The 20,967-nt window shown below is 43.2% G+C and overlaps 1 protein-coding gene across 8 annotated transcripts in view; it reads left to right on the plus strand.

Moving 5' to 3' along the window:
• Positions 1 to 20,967, plus strand: part of BIN1 (bridging integrator 1) — an 85,521-nt gene that overhangs the window by 27,162 nt on the left and 37,392 nt on the right. For all 8 annotated transcript variants that reach the window (XM_065750510.1, XM_065750514.1, XM_065750516.1 and 5 more), the window contains exons 2-6: positions 7,523 to 7,603; positions 13,817 to 13,871; positions 14,646 to 14,740; positions 16,551 to 16,646; positions 20,232 to 20,339. In XM_065750510.1, the coding sequence (XP_065606582.1) occupies positions 7,523 to 7,603; positions 13,817 to 13,871; positions 14,646 to 14,740; positions 16,551 to 16,646; positions 20,232 to 20,339 (435 nt within the window). The remainder of the gene's footprint in view (positions 1 to 7,522; positions 7,604 to 13,816; positions 13,872 to 14,645; positions 14,741 to 16,550; positions 16,647 to 20,231; positions 20,340 to 20,967) is intronic.

The following is a 20,967-nucleotide window of genomic DNA, read 5'->3' on the forward strand; positions in this document are numbered from 1 at the left end:
TGTAGGCTAGATAGATAAAATAGCTATGTTTTGTTAACATCATTCTGTACAGTGAACAACATTATGGCTTTGCCTTCTGTAACAGTGTACATGGCCTTTCTTGGGTTCATCAGAGAGGTAATAAATGCTGACAAAACTTCAAAGCAGCAAGTGTAGCCTGTGGACTTAGTAAATTCCTGCCTGTCCTATAGACTCTGGGGCAGGATGTCATTATTTTTAGTGATAAAGGTGAATGTCAGTAGTGATGAAGGACATCCTTCCAACTTAGGTAAGTATCTATGATCAGAGTTACTGAAATTGCACTCCTGACTCAGGGAGCAGGGAAGCTGGTGAAAATTTTTGTCTTCTGCATTTGCCATACTTGATCTCTCTGAAAATGGAAATTTCACCTTCTTCTGTTTTCTGGTGACAGTGGTCTGTCCTTCTTTCTTTCTTTCTTCCTTTAGTTAGTATGTTGATGATATACTATAGTTGGAGACATTAGCAGATCTTGGTAACCAAGGCTTATTTGGAGCGAGTGGCATTAAGGCAGGAAAATGTCAAAGCCCAATTTAGAAAAGTGATTTGATCACGGCTTGGAAATTGAAAGCAAAGTACCTCCCTCAGAAAGAGTTTGTTACTGTAAGTGAGGTAGCAGTGAGACTCAATTGGAACATGTGTCAGGCTACAGGGAGAAAGAAGGCTGTCTGTGCTGAGTCTCAGAAGTGTTGGTCTTGGTGGGATGAAGAATGGGTCAGCAAGTGTTTTTAGATGCTGACAGAGTAATAGGAACAGAGTTAGGAGTAGCTCATCCTCAGAGGGTAGGCACTGTAGGCTTGTTGCCGTGCACTTTCTTTTTAAAACCTCAGTTTGGACGCAGGATTGCAACTGCTACAGAAAAAGTCTGTTGCAGCCAAACAATCCCTTTCTTTTGCTACACACACACACATGCGCACACACACACACACAAAAAAGGCCTTCAGCAGAGCATTCAAAGGAAAATACAGATATAAAGCAGACATTCTTAGACCAATGTGGTGCAACATGAAGCTATAAAACTAGAACAGGTCTTTTGTGCACCTTTTTCGTAGAGATATTACTCACTTATGACTCAGCCTTAAGGTTAAGATGACCATCATTTCTGGCTACAAGATTGAAAACAATCCTGCACCTATTGTGCGTATTTCTACATCTTATTTTATACCTGGCCTGCTGAGTTCAAAAACATGAGTATATCCTTCAGGTGCTAACTTCAGCCTGGTGAAACTGATTGCTTTAAACTGCTTCTAAGCCCATTACTGGAGCTACCCCAGGATTGAGAATGCAAAAGTAGATTTCTTGCTTTTTTTTCTTATTATTATTAGCTGTAGAGTGAATGAAGAGAATAAATGTTGTAAGGCAACCCAATGTGACCACAATGAGTCATGTTAAACTTGGGAGGTATTTCCTGGAGGTGCAGATAAAGGTGAGATTGCTCCTTAGCAGCTGTTGGAGGTAGGTATTTGAGGTGAGCCTGAAGACAGTGTGGTGTGACTCTTGCTACTGTGGTTATTTTGCAGTATAGTGCAATTTAGGGAAGGTGGCAGAGCCATGTGTTTCTATGATTAGCCATATTTGCTGTTCTTATCTAGTTATGCTTAACTATATGTTGCAGTGATGTGGAAAGAGGAGTGAGGTGTTTTTGGAGAGGGTATTTTTTCAGAGACTAAGTGATTAACCATCTTTTGTTGTTGTCTTCAAGATTTAGAAACTATAGCTCTGGTAGGGCCTTAGAAAATCCTCACTCTATGCAGAGTGGGATCAGTCCTGCTCAAATCACACCTCAGATGGTCATTTAACTTCCTAATTTTTTTGGAGGGATCTGTCATTAGTGAAGCATCTCCATTCAGTCTCTGGTAATACTTTAAATTCTTTACTGTTAGCATTTTTTTTTATATTGGTTGTGTTGAAGGCTCAGAACATCCAATGTGACCCAAATTTTTTTAGATGTTTTTTTTTCCTAGTTATACTCCGTTTTAGAGTATGGCAAATAAATGCAAACTCTCACAGACTTGAGTGAGGTGGACACCTGTTACAATCATAAACAGGATAACGTGAGCTGAGCACTCTAAACCCTGCTCATCTCACCTTTGTGCTTCTGTTTCCTGTTTGCCAGCTGATGATGCCAGAGATAAACTTGGTCAGTCTGTGATATACTAAACAAACATTCCCCTTTCCAGCTGCATGGATGTGACATTGGATGTGGATTTCCCAGGTCACACAGGAAGTCTCTAACAAAGTGCTGTATTGAACTCTGATTTCCCCACGTCCTGCCTTTGCACGTTCTTGTTGAACTTTGCTAGCAAACTGAAGCACACAAGAGCTCTTCTGTTTGTGTTAAGCATGAAACTGCCCTTTCCCATCTTCCAGTGATCCCAGATTCTTGTTGGTTGACTAGCCCCAGAAATGACTTCCTCAATTTAAAATGCAGTGCTAAGACATTTGGAGTGTCTTCCTGTCCATCCTGGCCTTCTTTGTCCATTCTTTCCAAAGAAAGACTTGATTGTGCTGGGCTGGGACAGGAGGCCTTGCCCTGCAGGGCCTACCTGCTGGTTCTCTCCCTGAGCACAAAACCCAAGTCTTTCCTTGTGTACAAAACTGCTTGGCTGAGCAACTCATATCTCACTGGGGCACAGGGGAAATGAGGCTTAAAGAGCATGTGAAATTTGCTTTATGCTTTATTAAGTTATGTGGCTTTGTGCTTTCTGCTTTGACTGTTTTCTTCCAAACTCCTACCAGTGTCTTCCATGGAAGAATGGGCCAAGAACCAAGATGAAAGATTTGATGTATTGCTAGTTGGTTCACTCCCACTGATGCATGTGAATTTGTTGCATATCGAAATTAGTCACCTGTTTTCTGTCTCTTTACCCCCTTGGTAGTTGAAGTTACTGCACTGGGGTTAACAGATAGCAGCAGAAGTCAGAGGCTTGTGAGTGAGGAGAGGTCAGGAGATGGAAGAAGTTAGGAGCAGGAGGACCTGTATCCGTAAGATGTGACTGCAGCTTCTTTGATGCACTGTGGAGTAAGGTGTTGTCCTGGAGGGTTCAGCTCCCCTGACTGTGGGCTTAGCAACACACTTAACTCTCTGTCAGGGCTGGGCTACCCTAAATTCAGGTGTTTCAGGTGGAAACTTAGCTTAATTTGGGGTCCACAGATTGGATTTACTGTTGATTGCTGATCTGCATAGAAGAGCTGGTTCACAGGACTGATCTCTGTTCCCTGTGTGCCCAGTGCTCAAAAGGGAGCACAGGAACCTGTGTGTGAAGTAGGGGGTCTGGTCGCTTGCCTCTTGAGAGTGCTTCCTCCTGTACACCTGGAACAAAGTGGTTGAATTGCAGCCAGATGAGATGCTTCCTTTTGAATCTGTCAAAACAGTGTTTTTTTTTTTTGTTTGTTTTTTGTTTTTATTTTTTTTTTTTTTTATGGTAACACAGTCATGTAATGAATCTTAGAATCTTCCTTCTGGGAATAACCTGCAGCTCAGATTTCCTTAAGCAAACTCTACGTCTTGCTGAGGAAAATGTGCCATTTTTCAAGGCTATTCCATACCTTTACTTCACTGATCTTTGCTAGCAGAATATCAGATCTTTTACATGGAAGAGTTCAGGCTTCTCTGTCAGTTCTGTGATCTCTCTTTTCCTGAACCGTATCAATCCAAAACTTACTGCAGTTAGCTTTGCCACAACAGCAGGATTTCAGATATGATCCTGATAGAAAAGGAATGTTATTTATTTATTTATTTATTTTTAATTTCACCTCCTTGGATCCTCAGGTGCTTTCAATTTAAAGCTTCAATCGCTCTCTGAATCCACTTGTCCTTGTTGCCTTTTTTCAAATACAGAGGAAAATGGAGACTGTAAGAGTGGAATTTTGGCTGTGGTAGTTGGTCAGTTACCTGTAGTCCTAGTTCATGAGAAATGGCAGGCACTTGAAGGTCAAGTGAATGGTCAGAATAGATGTGTTTTTTAAGCAACACAGGAAATTAAGTGTCCATATGTATGTTAGATGCCTGAGGCCAAAAATGTTGGCCTTGTCATTGTGAATTTTTGGGAGAGCCAAGGTTAGAGCCCATAGTGAGGCTGGTGACCTCCTCTCAAGTCCATCCTGCAGTGTGCTTTCTTAAATCACCTCATTTTTAGTAAGTATTCTCTCTTCCACTCAACTTTGCACCTTCCACCTTCCTGAAATGGTCACTTGCCTTATGCAGGGTTGGGACTTCTCAGGTCAAGGGCAGATCAAGGAGCCCAACCATGGTTGCTACTTAATCTTTTAAATGCCACGTCCATGCTGCTGCCTGGTGTGGTTTGCCTTCAGACAGCAGCTGTCAGATCACACAATCTCTGATCTGCCCTGAGATTTGGGAGCCACGGTGGGGTTCTGACTCCTACCCTGGTAAATCTGCTCCATTAATAGCTATCAAAGAGCCTGAAGTTTCCATCCAAACCTCATCTGGCTTTGCAACAAGCTGGAGGATTAGAGGCCGTCACAGGGGAAGGGAGGGAGCAGCAGTGGCTCACTCGGAATAGCCTGACCTATGACGGCATGTACCAGTCTGGGGATGGGAGTTGTCCTGTGAGCTCACAGGTTATTAGCAGAGAAAAAAGGCATGTCTGCAGTCAGCAGCACACCCAGGGCCATCTGCTCCATCCCTGTCTGGTTTAGGGGCTCCAAGGGGATCAGTTGTTATAGCTTGCCTGCTTGGCTCTCCTGGAAGAGCTGGGAGCAGGTTTGAGGGGCAGCTTTGTGGAGCCATTGTTTTATACTGCTCAAATGGCATTTGGATTTGACATCTGGGCGGATTGTGCCATAGCATGTAGCAAAAGGACCAGCAGGCTGCATAGCTGGGCTTGTGTATAGGGCCTTCAGGTGTGGGGCACAAGCCTTTGTGTAGCAGTGGGGGAAAAGAGAGGGGAAGCTAGGCAGTGAGTTAGTGTTTCTTCCAATCCTGACTGTTTTACAGAACTTGTGCATTGCTTGATCTTTCCAGCTGCTTAGATGACCCCAGACTGTTGTGCTTGTCCCCCGGCATCAGATAAATCCCTTACACATGGGAAGCAGGAGGACAGGCCATCTCAAAGAGTGGTCTGTGGGTACCGATGCACTGAGGCTGTTAGAAACCTTTGACCTCTGGTGACATATTCAAGATTCTTTGAGTTAAACAGTCTCCTTCCCTCCAGGCCTGAAAGCATCATGTCTCCTGATTAGCCAGACAGATGTATTGCCTCATACAAAGCTCCTTTGTATGCACAACAATTCTCTTGATCTTCTCATTAGGAACTCTGTTCTTTGGATTTCAGTTTCTTTTCCCTGGTCTCTTACTTACCATTGCTGATGGTACTTCTGGTGTGATAGTATTTTTCACGTTTTGGGCATCTAGAATGTCACACATTTGGTGGGAAATCCTTACACTATTGTTCTGGTAGCATAAGGAAGTGCAGCTGAACACAAGGCCTTTGAGCAATGTTTTTAGAGTAGGTTCACCATACCATTCCTGGAAGATGAATTCCTACTGAATCCTTCTAATTGTTAGACTGACAGAGAAGCATGCAGCCTGAGCAGCAGCACCATTCCTATGGTATGTACCTACCCTCACTGATGTAGATAAGCAAAGGAGGCACCAGTAGCTGCTGTACAGGTACAGAGCTCTGCCTGTCTAACCAGTACTGCTTTTCTTCTGGTCTCCAGTGTGTGCCAAGGGTTTGAGAGGAAGGTGGAAATGTTTGTTCTGCCTGCATCTTGCTGTGTAGACATCTTAGAAGACCATTGGGCATTTATAGCTGCCGTGCTTGCTGCTGTCACTTGAGCTAACTCAGGAGGTTTTCAGTTCAGTCCTTAGTCACAAGCAGTACGGTCTTCATATATGTATGTGTCTCCTCCTTGCCTTTTGCTGACATATGAATATCTCAAATACTCCTGGAGCTGAGGAGGGGCTGTTGAACAGGAGAAGAATGGAAAACAGTAATTCCCTCCTAGACATTCTATCCCAGACTAAATAAAGGGATTTATGAGCTGAATGACTACACTGATTTCTTGTGCCCAGCTCTACAGTCGGTAACTGCGGTCAGGGCTAAGCTAGGGAATGTGTGTGTTTATATAGGAGTGGGGAATTGAGATTTGCCTCACAGACTTAACACAAATGCCATCCTTCCTGTCCGTGCAATAAGATGAGTGGGCCAGTAGGTGAATGTTCATCCTGTTGCATGGACCTTCACAGTGCCGCCTTGGAAACTGAAAATAGAAGTCTAATCCCTGCCCTGCAGGAGGGTAATCCTCTTTACATTCTCTGAAAAGATCCATGTTGTAGTAAAAGGAGTTGGAGGAAGATGATTTAGTTGGCCTCCCTGAAGGGACTGATGACAGAAAAGCTGAAGCAGGTTCTTGCCTTGGTACTCTGAACATGATGGTTGAGATCTATGGATAAAGGTCTGCTGTGTTCAGCAGAGTAGGAGACTTCTGCTTTCCAGTGCTTTTTGCCTCTCTGGCAGCATGCTCTCAGCAGCCAGCACTCCCTTTCTTGTCCAGGCATTCCCTCAACACCCTTTATTGCCCACTCTTGCTCTCCAGAATCTCCTGTGACTGAGGACTGAGTAGGCTTTTCTGTGTTGTTGTTTTTTTTATTGGCCGTACAAGACAAGGCTTTATTTTTTATTTACAGAGATGTTGTAATCAAGCTTAACCAGCTGTAGTTTGTATCCTCATCTCCCTTCTGCTGGAGTTACTTAATGCACAGCAAATAGCTGCCCTCCTCTGCAGCTGCAGTTTGCCTGGGACCTGCCTTCCTGCCCACAGAGTGAAGTGCTTTATTCATGGCACCAGAGTGACCCACTTAGCTGCACAGAGTTCATCAAAAGAGAAGTGTGATAAGGAAAGTACTCTGATAAGGAGTTTTTTTGCTGAGTGTGTGGAGCTGTGCTGTGCTGAGAGGTAGCAATAGGAAAATGGCTATCTGCTGACACTCTCAGATGTGCTAGTGTCATAGGCTCATGGTGTCAAGGCCTCAAATATTCTTAACAGCCAGCTCTCACTGAGCGTGCACACTGTGAGAAAAGGAGGGAAGAATATGGGACTGTTGCCACTCCATCCATTGTCTTCTTCCTAGGACATTTCTTCACAGTTTTCTGTGTTTTAGGGCAGCACAGTCCATCCGTCTTGACCAGTCTTGTGTTAAACCAAAAAGAACACAACCACAGAAATGAAGACATGTTACAGATGTGGTTTGTCCCGTGCATTATACCTGTGAAGAACAAGCTTCATGCTCTTCTGTACAGGAAAATATTAGAGGTCTGAGTTCATCCTATAAATGGATGAACTGAGTCATCTATAAATCTTTTTTCAAACTATCATTATTTGGAGAAATACTCCAGAAATTCAAAGTATAAGAATACGGAAGACTTCTTTTAACCTTCCTTCTTTACAGCCTCATGAGCAAGAACCTGCAACAGCTTCTGCTTGTCTGCTTTGTTCTGTGTTCTAAATCTCTAACCTTTTCCCTCTTTTTCTACAGGTCCTTCAGAAGCTTGGGAAAGCAGACGAAACAAAAGATGAGCAGTTTGAACAGTGTGTGCAGAACTTCAACAAGCAGCTGGTAAGATGATTAGAGATATGTAATTTTACCCTGTGTTTCAGTATTAGTTTTTAGTCATCTGCTGCAATAGGCAGTTAGAACATGTTACATTAAATGATGCTGTAGTCATATAGAAGTGATCCACGACTCCTAATGCTCCACTGATGAGAAATCACACTCTTTTCCAAATCCTCTATTGCTGAGTGAGTGTATGCTAAAAAGCAGTGCATGTTTTGGACCAAGGTTTTGGGGAAAAAATAACTTGAGCCAGTACACTTCCTTCAGTTAACAGCTACTTCACTGTGCAATTGGTTCTGCTGGGCTGGACAAAGAAGTATGGGAGCAACATTGTTTCTGAAAGATAGGTAGAAGGGGAAACAGATTAAAAATGAAGAAATAAAATGGAAGGAGGGTAAATCTAGCTCCTGAAATGCAACGAAAGGTGAAGAGAGATGAACAGGGCAAATGGAGAAAAAGAAATGGCTAAGATGTAGATCTGACTTTCTTTTCATCTTTGCACAATCACCGAGTCAAGCTTGAATCCTCATTTTTTTAGCTTTCTGCTTCTTACTTACATTCTAGCACACAAATATTTCAATAGTGTAGCAATCCCTCCTCCTGTGGACAGGAGTAGGATTACTTCTTGACATGGGTGTGTTTTGTATATGTAACTTTCAGGCACCCAGATGAGGGAAGGTTATGTCAGTTGCCCCAGGGTGTTTACAAGGCTGGCTATAGTCTGGTGGTGCTTGGTGCTAGGAAAGCGCTGCTCTTGGCTCACAGCTGGAAGTGTGTGCCACCCCGAAGTGCAGGTGGTGCTGGAGAAAGCTTTTATTAAACTTTTTGTGCCCTAACATTTTTAGGGCTTTTTTTCTGGAGCTGTTAAGTGGCAGCTGCATCGTATCTGTTAAGACTCAGCAGATGTGGATCTGTGTCCCAAAATTGTCTGAGATGGGATTATCCACAGCTGAATATAATGAAAATCTTTCAGTCTGACTTGGACTTTTATCTAGCCAGGGCTGACTACAGATTCCTGGAGACTGATGATCATTCTCTTGGCAGCAGTAGTTGCTGTTACTTCAGAAGTACATGCAACATGTACTTCTACCCATGGAATTCTGTAGTACACAGAGAATTTGTGAGGTGGAGGATTTGGCTACCTTCTGGGGATATGACATTACCAGATGTGGCTTTTCCCTATCATTATTGAGACAGTCAGCAATTAGGAAATCTACTTTTTAAGAAAAAAACTTAGATTCAAGTTTTTCTTGATCTATGCATCTGGGATGGGTTTTGTGTTTCCGAAGTGGTGCACTGAGAAGCATACTAAAGAACCACTGCCCCTATGCTCCTTAGAGTTCAGTTTCTTTTCTCACCTTGCAAGGACAGACTATGAGCTGAACTGAACTCTCCAGACAATTTATCAGAGGATTCAGAGGCTGCTGAGCATTTCCTGCACATTGTCTTTTGGTTTTGTTTTGACACGTGGTTTCCCTGTCAGTAAAATAAATGCAAGTCATACCTATTTGACAGGGCATATTATAAAAGTGAGTTGTCTGGATTGTTATCTGAGATTGAGGAGCTGTTATGCTGATAAGGAGAAAGGGGAAAAACCTTTAACTGTATGTGTGGAAAAATGAAAGTAAGTTTGTATATAATGTACATGTGTGTGGTATGGTTGTGCATGAGATCTCAGTGTCCTTTCCATACAAAGTGTGCTCTGGTTGGAAGCATTAAGTCTGGAGGAAAGATGATCTTTCACTGCACAACTGTAACAGAATAGCTCTCCTGTGGGTTGCAACCAGAAGGTTTTTGAAACAGGAAAGGACTTTGAAAAATAGCCCTGTAGCAGTAGCTTTCTTTGCTCAGTTGGTTTGAGGCTGCTCTGACTCTGAAGACTGGGCTGGGTCATGCTGACATATATTCTCTGAAGGGGGCTGTCAGTGAATGGCATGCAGATCTAAAAATACTTTACTCATTTTATAGGGCAGCTTGTAGTTCTCCCAGGTTGTGGGTGAGTGGAGAGAAGGGAAGGCTTTGCATTTTCCAGATCGTTCTCCATTGAAGTTCATAAGAGAGATCATTCTGAGCTCTCTGAGTAGTGGGGGCTTTTTAGCTCAGGCAGATGGATTTGCTACATGACAAATGAACTGAACATAGCCATACTTCTGGGCTGCAGGGCCTACAATTGGCCCTCACCACAGATTCTCTTTGGCAATAAACCTCCCATCTTATTCACTGTAAGGCTTCCCTCTCCTTCTCTATCCCAGCATCACTTGTGCCCAGGCAGCAGCACACACAGAAATAGTTCTTGGAGACCTGGGAGCAAGAGAGCTGCAGCAGAAGTGTGATGATTGAGATGTGTCTGGCTTCTTTTTGCATGCATTTGAAATACTCTTAGGGGTGAGCAAGCAGGAGGCTGGTGGCAGCCCTTACACCTGGCACTGCATCATGTTTCTGCCTGGCAGAGCTGCTGTGTCTTGATACCCTTCAGGAGCTGCCACTCCTGTGGAAATTCAGCATTTCACACCAAGCACCCGAGAGACAAGCTGCTGCTGGTGTGCTCTGCATCCATCTCTGCCTGGCTCAGCCTCAGCAGGGCAGGCTGTGCAGTTCTGAGTGTCCCTGCAGGGTTGCAGGTTTAATCTTTGCCCTTGCACTGTTGGTTTGGCTGTGTCATGCCTAGAAGCTTCTCTGTGGGCAGAAAGCGAGCATGCTATATGCATAAGTACATCCAAGAACGCGTTGTTCGTAATATTGGAATTGATATTTAGTCCAGATCTAAGTGTTACAGAAGGAAGAATAAGAATGCAGTTAAAACTGTTACATACACACCACTTCCTGGCATCATGCTTTCTTTCTCACTGCTCCTCTGTGTCCTGAGGTCAGTGTTTGTTCTGGCAGTAGTGGGGTGTTAGGGTGAGTTGCCAACATCTGAAGTCCAGCACTGCCAGCAGTATGATGCTCATCTTGATGATGTCATAATTCTCTTTCTAGATGATCCAGTTGTAGGTGGTTTTGTATTTTTTCCAATGTGATTTTAAGCTACATTCCATGTCTCCATTTCTTGAGTCCTCTACTATCCTGTGAGACCTGTATTCCTCTCATGAATCTCATTATGAGACTCATAGCCCATTCTTCTTAAAATTACTACTTGTTATTGCTATGTTTACAAAACAAACAAAAACTAAACAAAACCCAATTATGCTGTACCAACAAAGGTAACTAGAAGTAATAGAAAGCAGCCCTAGCTAACAAGTCAATTAGAGAAGTTGTTGTCACTGCTAAGCCATGCGAAACAGAGCTATGGGCTGGTCAAGAAAAGTTCAGATAGATCAGGATTGATGCCTCTGTTCTGAGGCCTTGCAAATGCAGAGCAGAGCATGTGGCTTGTTGCAGAGAATGGCAGTACTGTATTGTAGTGTTACAAGATGTCTGGCACAATGCTCAGAATTGCTAATTCATCTGCAGAGGTTAGACTCAGAGATGGGAAACCTGGGATGCTCTGCTTTTCTACCCTGTGATAAAGGGCTGTGACAATCAACTGGAGTGTCTGTGCTTGCCTCCTGGCTAAACAAAGTGAGAGATGAGATGTACTGCCTTGGAACAGTTGCCTACTGTTGTAAAAACAATATATTTAAAAAATAAAAGGCACATTGAAAAACATACAAAAATGTCCCCATCTTGATCCTAGGAAGAGAATTTTGACGTATTTTCTTTTGAAGCTGGGGGGGAAATGTTTTAGCTGACTACTACTAAGAAACAGCTCTACTGAAAATTACATATTTAAATAGTGCTGAGTGAAAGGTGTTATGAATGAAAGCGCACACACAGTCCCAGTTAAAACAAGAAATTGTGAAGAAATCCTGAAATATACTTGTTTTTTTTTTCACAGTTATAAGTAATAGATGATTCATTAGGTGTTTGAAGGCAGAACTCTTCCAGCCTTTTCAGCGTAGCTCTTCTATTTTTAAATATGCATCTCCCTGCACATACTGCCCTTCGTATTTTACCTGGTTGTGTTATAAGCTCATGGGGTTGAATTACTCTGTGGTTGCAAGCATGGCAGTATCTGCTCAAACATGGGTATGCTAGAGGGTTGCAATGCATCAAACTTTCCACAGTGCAAATTTCTTTAGCAATGATTTGCGTTCAACTAGAATAACTCACTGTGGTCGCTTCTACATCAAAAGTCAGTGCTGTTGTTCTGGTGCTAAGGTTTTTAAGTCATCAGTGAATGGATGAGAAATGAACTTGTTAGTCAGCCAGAGTTGGCACTGACCTTCCTGGTTTTTCTTTTGTGGATTTTTTTTTTATTGTGAGATATGAGTACTATTTATTTATCTATCCTTTCTTTACATTCTGCATTTTAAAATGTCTGTACAATGATATTTCTTTTTCCTGAGCATTTCCAACAACCATACTTCTGTGTCTTCCCTCTACACACACTTAAACCCTCTGTTCTTTGATAACTCCACAGTGGACCTTCCCTGCCTTTGTGCTTTCTATAACTCAGTACTGTGTATTCAAATTTAGTGATTCTTAAAAATGATAGGTCTGCAAGATGAAAATAGATAGAACTGAGTGGTTTTTATGTGTTCTTTTGTGCCTTTTCCTCTTCTGAACTGATAGTTGCTAATTCTAGTCTGATCTCTAGTGCTGCTTTCCCTGAAGCTTTTCTTGCTGCTTTGGGCATAATTTCTTGAGCCACTGGTGATCCTCTGTGTGTGGTCTTTGATTACTGTGGCATTTCCCCTCTGATGCTTTATGATTGCACTACTAGGAAGTTTCATCTGCCCAGGTTTCCACATTTACCTTAAGTCAGCAAAGAACTCTGTGTTTACTTGCTCTGTATTTTAAGACACCCCCCCCCCAAGGTCTTCAGCAGCTGATATCGCCACTATTCTTTTATTCTTGTGTACTCTTAGGGTCACTTCATAATGCTTTTCTTTCCAACTAGGGGTCCAATTTTCTTTTATAAAGGTGGCCAGCTTTTTGCTGTCCCTTGTTTCCTTTGCTGTTGGTGTCGTAGGAAAATAATAAATGTGAATTCATCCAGAACTTTTGAGGCAAGGAAATCAAATCAATCACAGTGTTTGGAAGCAGATGGATTTCTGCACAATGCTATGCTAGCAGTGCCACTTCAACAGCTGTGCAAATTTAGCCTCTGCTTAGAAAGCACAGCTGCACTGAAAGCACAAAAGATCTGGGCATGAACTCAGTTGAGTGAAGAGGTGGCTGTGTTGTAGGGAGAGCTGATGAGAAACATCTGCTTGTAAGCTATTAACTCTGAGGCAGCTGTCAGGGAAGTTCTGTGAGTTCCTCATCTCTGGAGTTGTCTTCAGCTGTCAATATTCACTGTGCTGGGGACCCCCATGTGGGACAAACTGGGAAGGAAGATGAGGAATGGTAGTTGGGGCATGGATCTGGATGTGCTCAAAATGGAAGAGTGATTTTACTGAGGAAAGTGTGCATGTATCCATGTCTGACCTAAGTTTGCTGTAAAAAGTTATTCCTAGTCTGGGTTCTTCTACAGCACTTAATTTGTGTTGTGTGAAAGCTCAAAACAAGCAAAGCTCATACTAGTGTCTGGTTTTAATCTTTTATTTCCTAGCATGCAAGGTCTGCTGTTGGCAGGCTACTTCTACAGTAAAACTGAAGGTAAAGATTATTGCTGTATTTGCAAGCCCTGCAGATTAAATAGGATGTTTGGGCAGGTCAGAGACCCCTTATACTCACTTTACACTGGGGTTTTTAATTGCAGTGTTGCAGGAAAGCAGTGAGCTAAACTGCTTCCAGAGCGGTACAAGACAGTTAAATCTGTCTCCTATAACCTGTGGAGTCCTTTCAGTTACATTTGTTGAACAGAACTACTACCCCTTTTCTTACAAACAAACTAGTGTCCTTTGGACTATGCCTAGTTATCTGCACAGAATTGAGACATTAAATTCGGAATTTAGAAATTAAATGGCTCTGCTTCAAAAGCAATTCTCAGCTTTACTTACACAGTTGATGCGGAGTCTGGTGGTGCTGTTGGCCAAACATGCATGCAGGTTGTGGACCTACCAAGAAGATGACAGAACTGTGAGGTCTTCTTGTTAATGTTTGTTTAGGCAGGTTAGAGGGCTGATGTTTGGCCCATCTGCAGGGTGATTTTTCTTTCCTTATGCTTGATTCATCCCTCTTACTCTTTAAATGGGAGAATAACTGCTTGTCTTCTCCTTACGTTCACAGTCCGAAGGCACAAGGCTGCAGAAGGATCTCCGAACTTACTTGGCCTCCGTAAAAGGTAAGATCAGCATACGCAGAGGTGTTTCCTATCCTCAGGCAGGAGTTTTAGAGTAGAAAGAATATTCATTTGGAAGGGACATTCAAAGACTGACCAGTCCTGAGCTCTTCAGAGCTAACAAAAAGCTAAAGCATGTTAACGGTGGCATATGCACTGAAACAGGCATGAGACATCAACCTTTTCTTTCAAAGGAAGCCTGTTTCAGTGTTTTACTACCCTCACAGTAAAGACATTTTTCCTAATGTCTGATCTGAACTTAGTGTGTGTTCTCACTGGTTGCCAAAACAAATGGCTTGCAAATGGCAGTCAGGTCTACCCAGCTCCAAAGGGATGCTTTGGAGGTATTGCTGTGCAGGTGCTCACAGGATGTGTAATTACTGAAATGTGTAACAGTGTTTTCCTTGTCCTGGATGGGGACTGAACTGTACAAATGTAGAAAAGGTCACCCTTGCCTGGCTGGGGGTTTCCTGTAATCCTTCAAGACTTGCTGAGATGGGATGGGATTGTGCATTAATGCTGAGCTGATGGTGCTCTCTTAGCGGATAGACTCTCATATCTTCTGCCTGGGAAGATTTACACAATATTTCATGTGATTGCATTCCTAGTTCCTTTTTTCTTCTGATTACCTTCTATTTCTGTGTTTTTAAGGGGCAGACATCCAGCAAGTCCCATCTTAGCATCCGTTGTAGCTTATTTAACACTTCTTTCCCCATTCCTCAGGATAAGGGATAAACTGTTTTCTTGCCTCTGAGGCAGTTACCTCTTCTTTCCTAGCCATGCATGAGGCCTCCAAGAAGCTGACAGAGTGTTTGCAGGAAGTCTATGAGCCGGACTGGCCTGGGAGAGATGACACAAATAAAATAGCAGAGGTAAGACTCAGTGGAGGATGTGGGCTCGCCAGATTCGGTCTATCAGAGGAGATAGGCTTTGGAAACTGTGTCAGTAAGCAAAATTCCTTTGCGGTAAGAATCAGACAAGATGTTGGGAAGAAGGGGTAACTGAGGGGATGTGGCCTGTACTTGTTTCCCAGATTCTTGAACACTATGAAGAGCCCTGTACCTAAACCCACAGACAACTTTGTTCCCTTAATGGTGGCTAAAAAGGGACAGAAGAAGCCAAAAGAGTCTGTAATTACGTTTTTCATGGTGTCTGCAAGAGGAATGGGAATATAAATTGATTTCCCAAAGCATGATCAGAGCAGCTGTTGTGTAGCTACGATCAACTTCCCACTCATAGCAGTACCACCAGCTTCCGTATTTTGTTTTCCACTTTGACTGGGCCATGTGTCACCCCAGCCTGCTGTTCTCCTCATTTGGTGAGGTGATGCCTGTCCAACTTGCCCAGGTGTTTTCCGTGGAGCATGGTGCACAACCCATCATTTGACAGCTTGGATCTTCCTTGGCATGTATGTGCAGTGGTCCAGCTGGAGACAGACATCCTCTGCTGTTTTGTTCAGCTGTTCAACTGAGCAACAGCTGTGGCAGTCCTGCTCTGCCATGAGGCTGCAGGGCTTAACTGCAGCTGTCTGTGGCAGCAAGGAAGGTATAGGGAGGAAAGCAAGAGAAAGACGGCTCCCTTCCCTGGGTTTTCCTTGCAGAAATAACACTTTCGTCTCACCCAAGAAATACTGACTTCAAAGCAGATAAAAGAAGCAAAACCAGAACGTTTCCAGGTCAATTCTTTCATTAACATGGAAACTTTCTGTTATGAGGCACTGTTGCAGTAAATGGAGTTGTAATTTATCTGGTTTGGCTTCTCATTCTCTGTCGGCCTTGTTTCATCTTGAGTCACCATGGTGCCTCCTAGGGGACTGTCCTTTCTGGGAACTTGAGCCAGAGAGGCCAAAGGAGGCATGAGTCCTGAGGCCTAACTGCAACTCCTCTGAGTCTGCAGGAATATTTCCAGCCTCCATCTCCCCATTTTATGTCTCTTTTGGCTTCTCTCCTTCATGAAAAGAGAACTGGAAGAAAAGTACTGTTCCCGCCCCAAAAATTAACACTCCAAAATTCCTCCATAAAGAGAACATTTTTCCTGAATAGTTTTACCAAAGCCATTTGGACAAATGGAAAAACAGGAAGTAGGAGTAATTTCCACTTAATCCAGGCTATTGATGGGAAATTAGCTGGGCTAAGAAAAGTAAAGGATAGTGCATGTGTGAGTTAGAGTGCTAGCTTTGAATAGAACCTCCAGGAGGCTGTGGAGGCAGGTGGTGAAGGCTGAGGAGTGCTGTGATAGCTTTCTGCTGTTCATTATTTTCCAGAGTGCTGTGTTACAGTGAAGGAGAAAACAATGCCTAGTGGTGTCAGGTGCCCCATTTTTGTTGCTGCTGGAGAAAAGTGACTTGGGAAGAGGATATGAGGGGAGCCCTGACCTTCATCTTCCCTTCTGCTATATGGATTTGGGCTAGCACTGTTGGGGAAAAGGCAGGCCCTAAAAGGAAGGTTTCTGAAGGGTGCTGTATCCTCCAGGTGGCTGCCTGAATTAGCAGCATCAAGCCACCTTTTCTGTTTCAACATTTCTGCCATGACTTCCCGTTTCATCTTATTTCTCTCCTGCTTTGCTTTTCCAAACAAATGACTATTTCTTAATATCTCTGGGGTCTGAAATTAATAACTGTAGCACTCACAGGATGCAAAACTCTGTGCTCTTAATAGTTAACTCATTACTTTTGTTTTTCAGAACAATGACCTCCTCTGGACGGATTTCCATCAGAAGCTGGTGGATCAGGCACTTCTGACCATGGATACATATCTTGGCCAGTTCCCAGATATCAAAGTAAGATTCTCTTTAAGTCTTTTGATCTAGAGAGTCACAGCAGATGAAACCTCATAAGCATCAATTCCTAGCATCCCCATGTTACTGAAAAGATGTTTGTGCTGTTGAAAACTTTCCTATTGGAGCAGCTAAGATCTTTGCAACACTGAGTTGTGTGAAAATGAAATTTTCTCCTTTGGACTTGAATGAAGAATCAGCCCTTTGCAGGGAAGGGGGAATGCTGAATATGTGTCTTTTGGTGGGACGTTGACCTGGGTTTGAATGGTGTCCTGTAAATTCCCTTTCCCCTGTTGTCATCTGTCCATTTGTTTTGGGAAGGTTACTAAGGAAATGTCTTCACCGTATGAAAGCGCTAGTAACGATGTCACCATATGGAAGTATCAGCTTGGCTTCTTCCCAATGAAAACAACCATTTCCCCACCACATGGCTCTTAAAGAGTTCATCAGTATTTGTTGCTTCAGGAGGATCATGCTGAATCAAAGAGAGATGGGACATAGGCTTGTAAAATGAACCCTAAACAGCAATGTCATTGCCTCCTACAGCTCCTTGTTTTTGGTTCGTTTTTCCAGCTTCTTCTGTTCCTGGAAATCTGAGGGGGGGAAGGGCTCTTGCTTTCCAGCTGCTAAAGGCTATAGTGCACACACCCTATAGTGTGATTCCCATGTGCCTCAGCATCACAGAGACCTGTGCCCTGCTTCCTTAGCAGGCTCTCTGTAGACTCAAACTTCTGACTAAATTGCATTTTATCAGCCTTAGTAGCTGCTGTGCACTGGGTATTAACGTCAATGTCGTGTTTCTTCCATGCTTAGAATCTTTGGGATTTCATAATTCTATGTTTGTACAGTGTGATATTAAAAGGAGCATGAAACCTGGATCGCCCAAATTCCACCAAAACTCAAGGGATGAGGCAACAAACACTCACTGATCCTGTCTGACTTTGGAATGGGTCCGGGGATAATTGTTACTAACATCGTAGTCTTCAGGTGATGCTTTAGAATATCAAAAGTTGAAGAACTCCATGCATGATTTGTGTAGTGCTTTAAACAGCTCACCTATGCCTTTCTTTATAAAACGAGTGAGAATGTGGGTGTTGATTCTTACAGTAATATATGGATATATTTAACTGATTCAGCCATCGACAAGTATACAGTTGAACAAAGGTATATTTTGTCTTCAGGTAAGGATTTAAAGTTCTTAAGGATGGTATGCAAGAAAGAAAAAGCAATCATATATAATTAATAGAATACTTTGGTTGCTTTTAGTTGCTGTGGTAATAGTTTTGTTTTCCACAAAAAAAAGTTGGTTTTTATATATATTTTATTTTATTTTTATTTTTTTGCTTTTCCTGGAATTCTGATGTTAGTATGGTGAAGAAAGATGATGTATGGAGGGAAGATGGTTTTAATTAAGCTATGTGAAGGCCTGGCTTTTGTTATGGCCCAGTAATTGGAATGTATGATGTTAGATCATGCATGTGTTACTTGTTTGTTAAATTCTAACATGTTCTGAATCTTCTTCCCCTTGAAGGGGCTGGAAAAATTCCCTTGAATTTTTTGGATTTCCTACAGGATCTACAGCAGGAATGCAAAAACACAGTATTCCTTTAGTAAGGAATTTTTATGTTGAAGGAAAACATTTTTAGTGTTTGGTGGGGGGAATAAACAGTCTCTCTGTCTTTTGTGAACACAAAAAGTATTGCATTCTTTCTGTGCCAGTCAGTATCTCTAGCTTCTTGGAGTGGGACTCTTGTATCATCTGTTGCTTAGTGCTTGAGTGAGTTTTTGATTCTGCTTGTGGTGGAACATGCAATGAGTGTGCAGGTCTCTGCAGTGAGCCCAGAGAAGGTGAATCATAACCTGATTTCTGATCAGCTGTGGGTATGGAAAATTTCAGACTTGCCCTGAAACTGATGCACTGTTTCTACCAGGTCTGAAACCAAATATCAGCAAGAAAAAAAATTACTTTTTAGATTGTGGTTCAAATTAAGATTGATATATTGTAAGGAATAAACACATCTGTTGGAGTTCAGCTTCTGCCATGGTGGTGAGTAGCTACAGCTGTCCCATAGTCATACAGAAAACTACCTTCCAGGCATCCAGGACAGGGCTAAATGCCATTACTGCCATCATAGGCAGTTGCACAATCAGTGGATATTCCTGAAGGGTTTGCTGGATGCTGATTCCTCACAGCACTTCCATGTATTCTGAATATCCCTGCCATTCTGCCAAAGGAAAGTATTCCTTCCCATAGATTGCCCATCTGGACATGTGTTTAATCTAGACTGTGTGGAAGACGCATTAACTCACATCTTAGAGACATCAGTGTTTCTGGAAGCCCCCTCCTATAGCCTGTCTCAGTGCTCAGCTGGCAGTATTTCCCAGGAGGAGGGCAGGCTGCCACTGTGGTGGTGCTGGGGAGGTATCTTCTGCTGGTGTTAATTGAGGAGTGGATCACCTTCATGATTCCACTCCTGGAGCGAGCTGAGTGCTTTGAAATTGTCTGGGTTTGTGTGTGGCTGAGATCCTGCAGATTTCTGTGACTCATGCAGTGCTGCACCAGTATTTGCTGAAAGCTCAGAGGAGCATGTGTGGGAGACGTGCAAACTGGTCCCAGCTGGTCTGGCAGAGAGATCAGCCCTGAGCGTGGTTTGCAGTTTATCTGTAGGAGCCTGGGGAGAGGAGACCACATCTCCCTGCCAAGTGCAATGGGGGAGATTTTGCTTTGCAAGTAAATCCCGATGCTGATTCTTCATCTTAGAATTTCAACTTCCCTGAATTGCGTGATTAATTTGAAACCTTCCTGGCTCCTTTGTGAGCCCGCTTCATTCAGGCTCTCCATTCAGTATCTAGCTTGCTGATCACTGGCAGGGGCCTGGCTGTCTATGCTGCAGTTAGGCTGGGAAGCCCTGTGCTCCAACTCTTGTTTTCAGAGGAGCACAGGGGGAAGGGGCAGTGGATGGTTTAAAGCAGGGCAGCCTAATGGGCCTGAGTCTCTTTGCACTTCTCTTGCTTAACTGCTAGTTACAGAGGACCACTGGTCATGACTGTGGTCACATCAGCTGATCCACACTTCTGTCTGGACCCCCAGTCACAGGGTCTGAAATGCTGTCCTAGGCATATCCTGAGCATGTGGAGGAATGCTTTTGCTGTGCTGGCAGCAGAGATGCCTTCCTGTGTTGAACTTTATTTTTTGAGCTTCCACATGAGCTGGGGCTATGGACTGGTTAGTGGTAGAGAGTGGCAGCAGCCCTCTTGGCCCTGAAAATGGAGAAACAGGTACACGTAGGATACAGGCATCTTGGTAGGGCTTAGGTGGCACATGAGCTACAGTTCTGAAAACATTAATATCATCCAGAGGTGGGACTGTTGTCTAGATATATTTGTTTTCCCTGGCTGGATATTCCTGAGCAGCTCCCTCCAGGGTGGTTGTGACTCCTGGGCAGCTGTTGTTGAGTATCCAGTGGAAGTCCCATGTGCAGAGCACAAGGCTGGGTGAGCAGGTACAAGCAGCGTGAAGCTGAGGGGATGAAAGGGTGTTCCTAACAAGGGAATATTGTCACAACTGTTTTTCTCCATCTTTTGTAGTCTCGCATAGCAAAGCGAGGAAGGAAGCTTGTGGATTATGACAGTGCCAGACACCACTTTGAAGCCCTGCAAACTGCAAAGAAGAAGGATGAAACCAAAATTGCAAAGGTAAAACAAGCAGAAGGATATGCAACTGTCCTTTCACTTGGGAGGTCTGCTTTTGGCTTAATGAGAAGGTGTAAAGCAAACCTATACTACTGCACTGATTGTGCTTTGTTCAGAGATGCGTTGTGGTGAGGTTTGGCTGGGTATTTCCTTCCCATCTGTTCAATTCTCCTAGAAGGCAGGATGCGTTCTGGTATCTCAGATCATGTCCACCACCATCAGTTAGGCATCTGTCAGTATCACTCCAAGGCCTTGGCATGTGTTTCTTCAGATGTTGCAGGACCAATGTCCTCTGTTGAAAAAGCACGTGCCCCTCCAGGGAAAGCAAAGCCTTGCAGTGCTGCAGCAAAACTTGACAGTTTATCAACTTCTTAGGGCTCTGTCTCCCCCATCTCAGAGCAAGAATTAAGAGTTTGAATGTTTTTTGATGTTGGTGACATTGTGAAGTCCTCTGATAAAATACAGATGAACCTATGAATCTATGATATTCTAATATCTGTATTTTTAACCAGGCTGAGACGCGTTGTCACCATTTGCTTTGCAGTTAGTTCGGAAAGGAAAGATTTGGCCTATGTGAGAGACAATAGTGTATCTACAACACCGAAAGAATAAAGATGCTTCTCTCTTCCAG

The sequence above is a fragment of the Cyrtonyx montezumae genome, unplaced genomic scaffold (assembly GCF_038088225.1).
Source record: "Cyrtonyx montezumae isolate F1298 unplaced genomic scaffold, pur_monq_1.0 scaffold_7, whole genome shotgun sequence".
Lineage (NCBI taxonomy): Eukaryota > Metazoa > Chordata > Aves > Galliformes > Odontophoridae > Cyrtonyx > Cyrtonyx montezumae.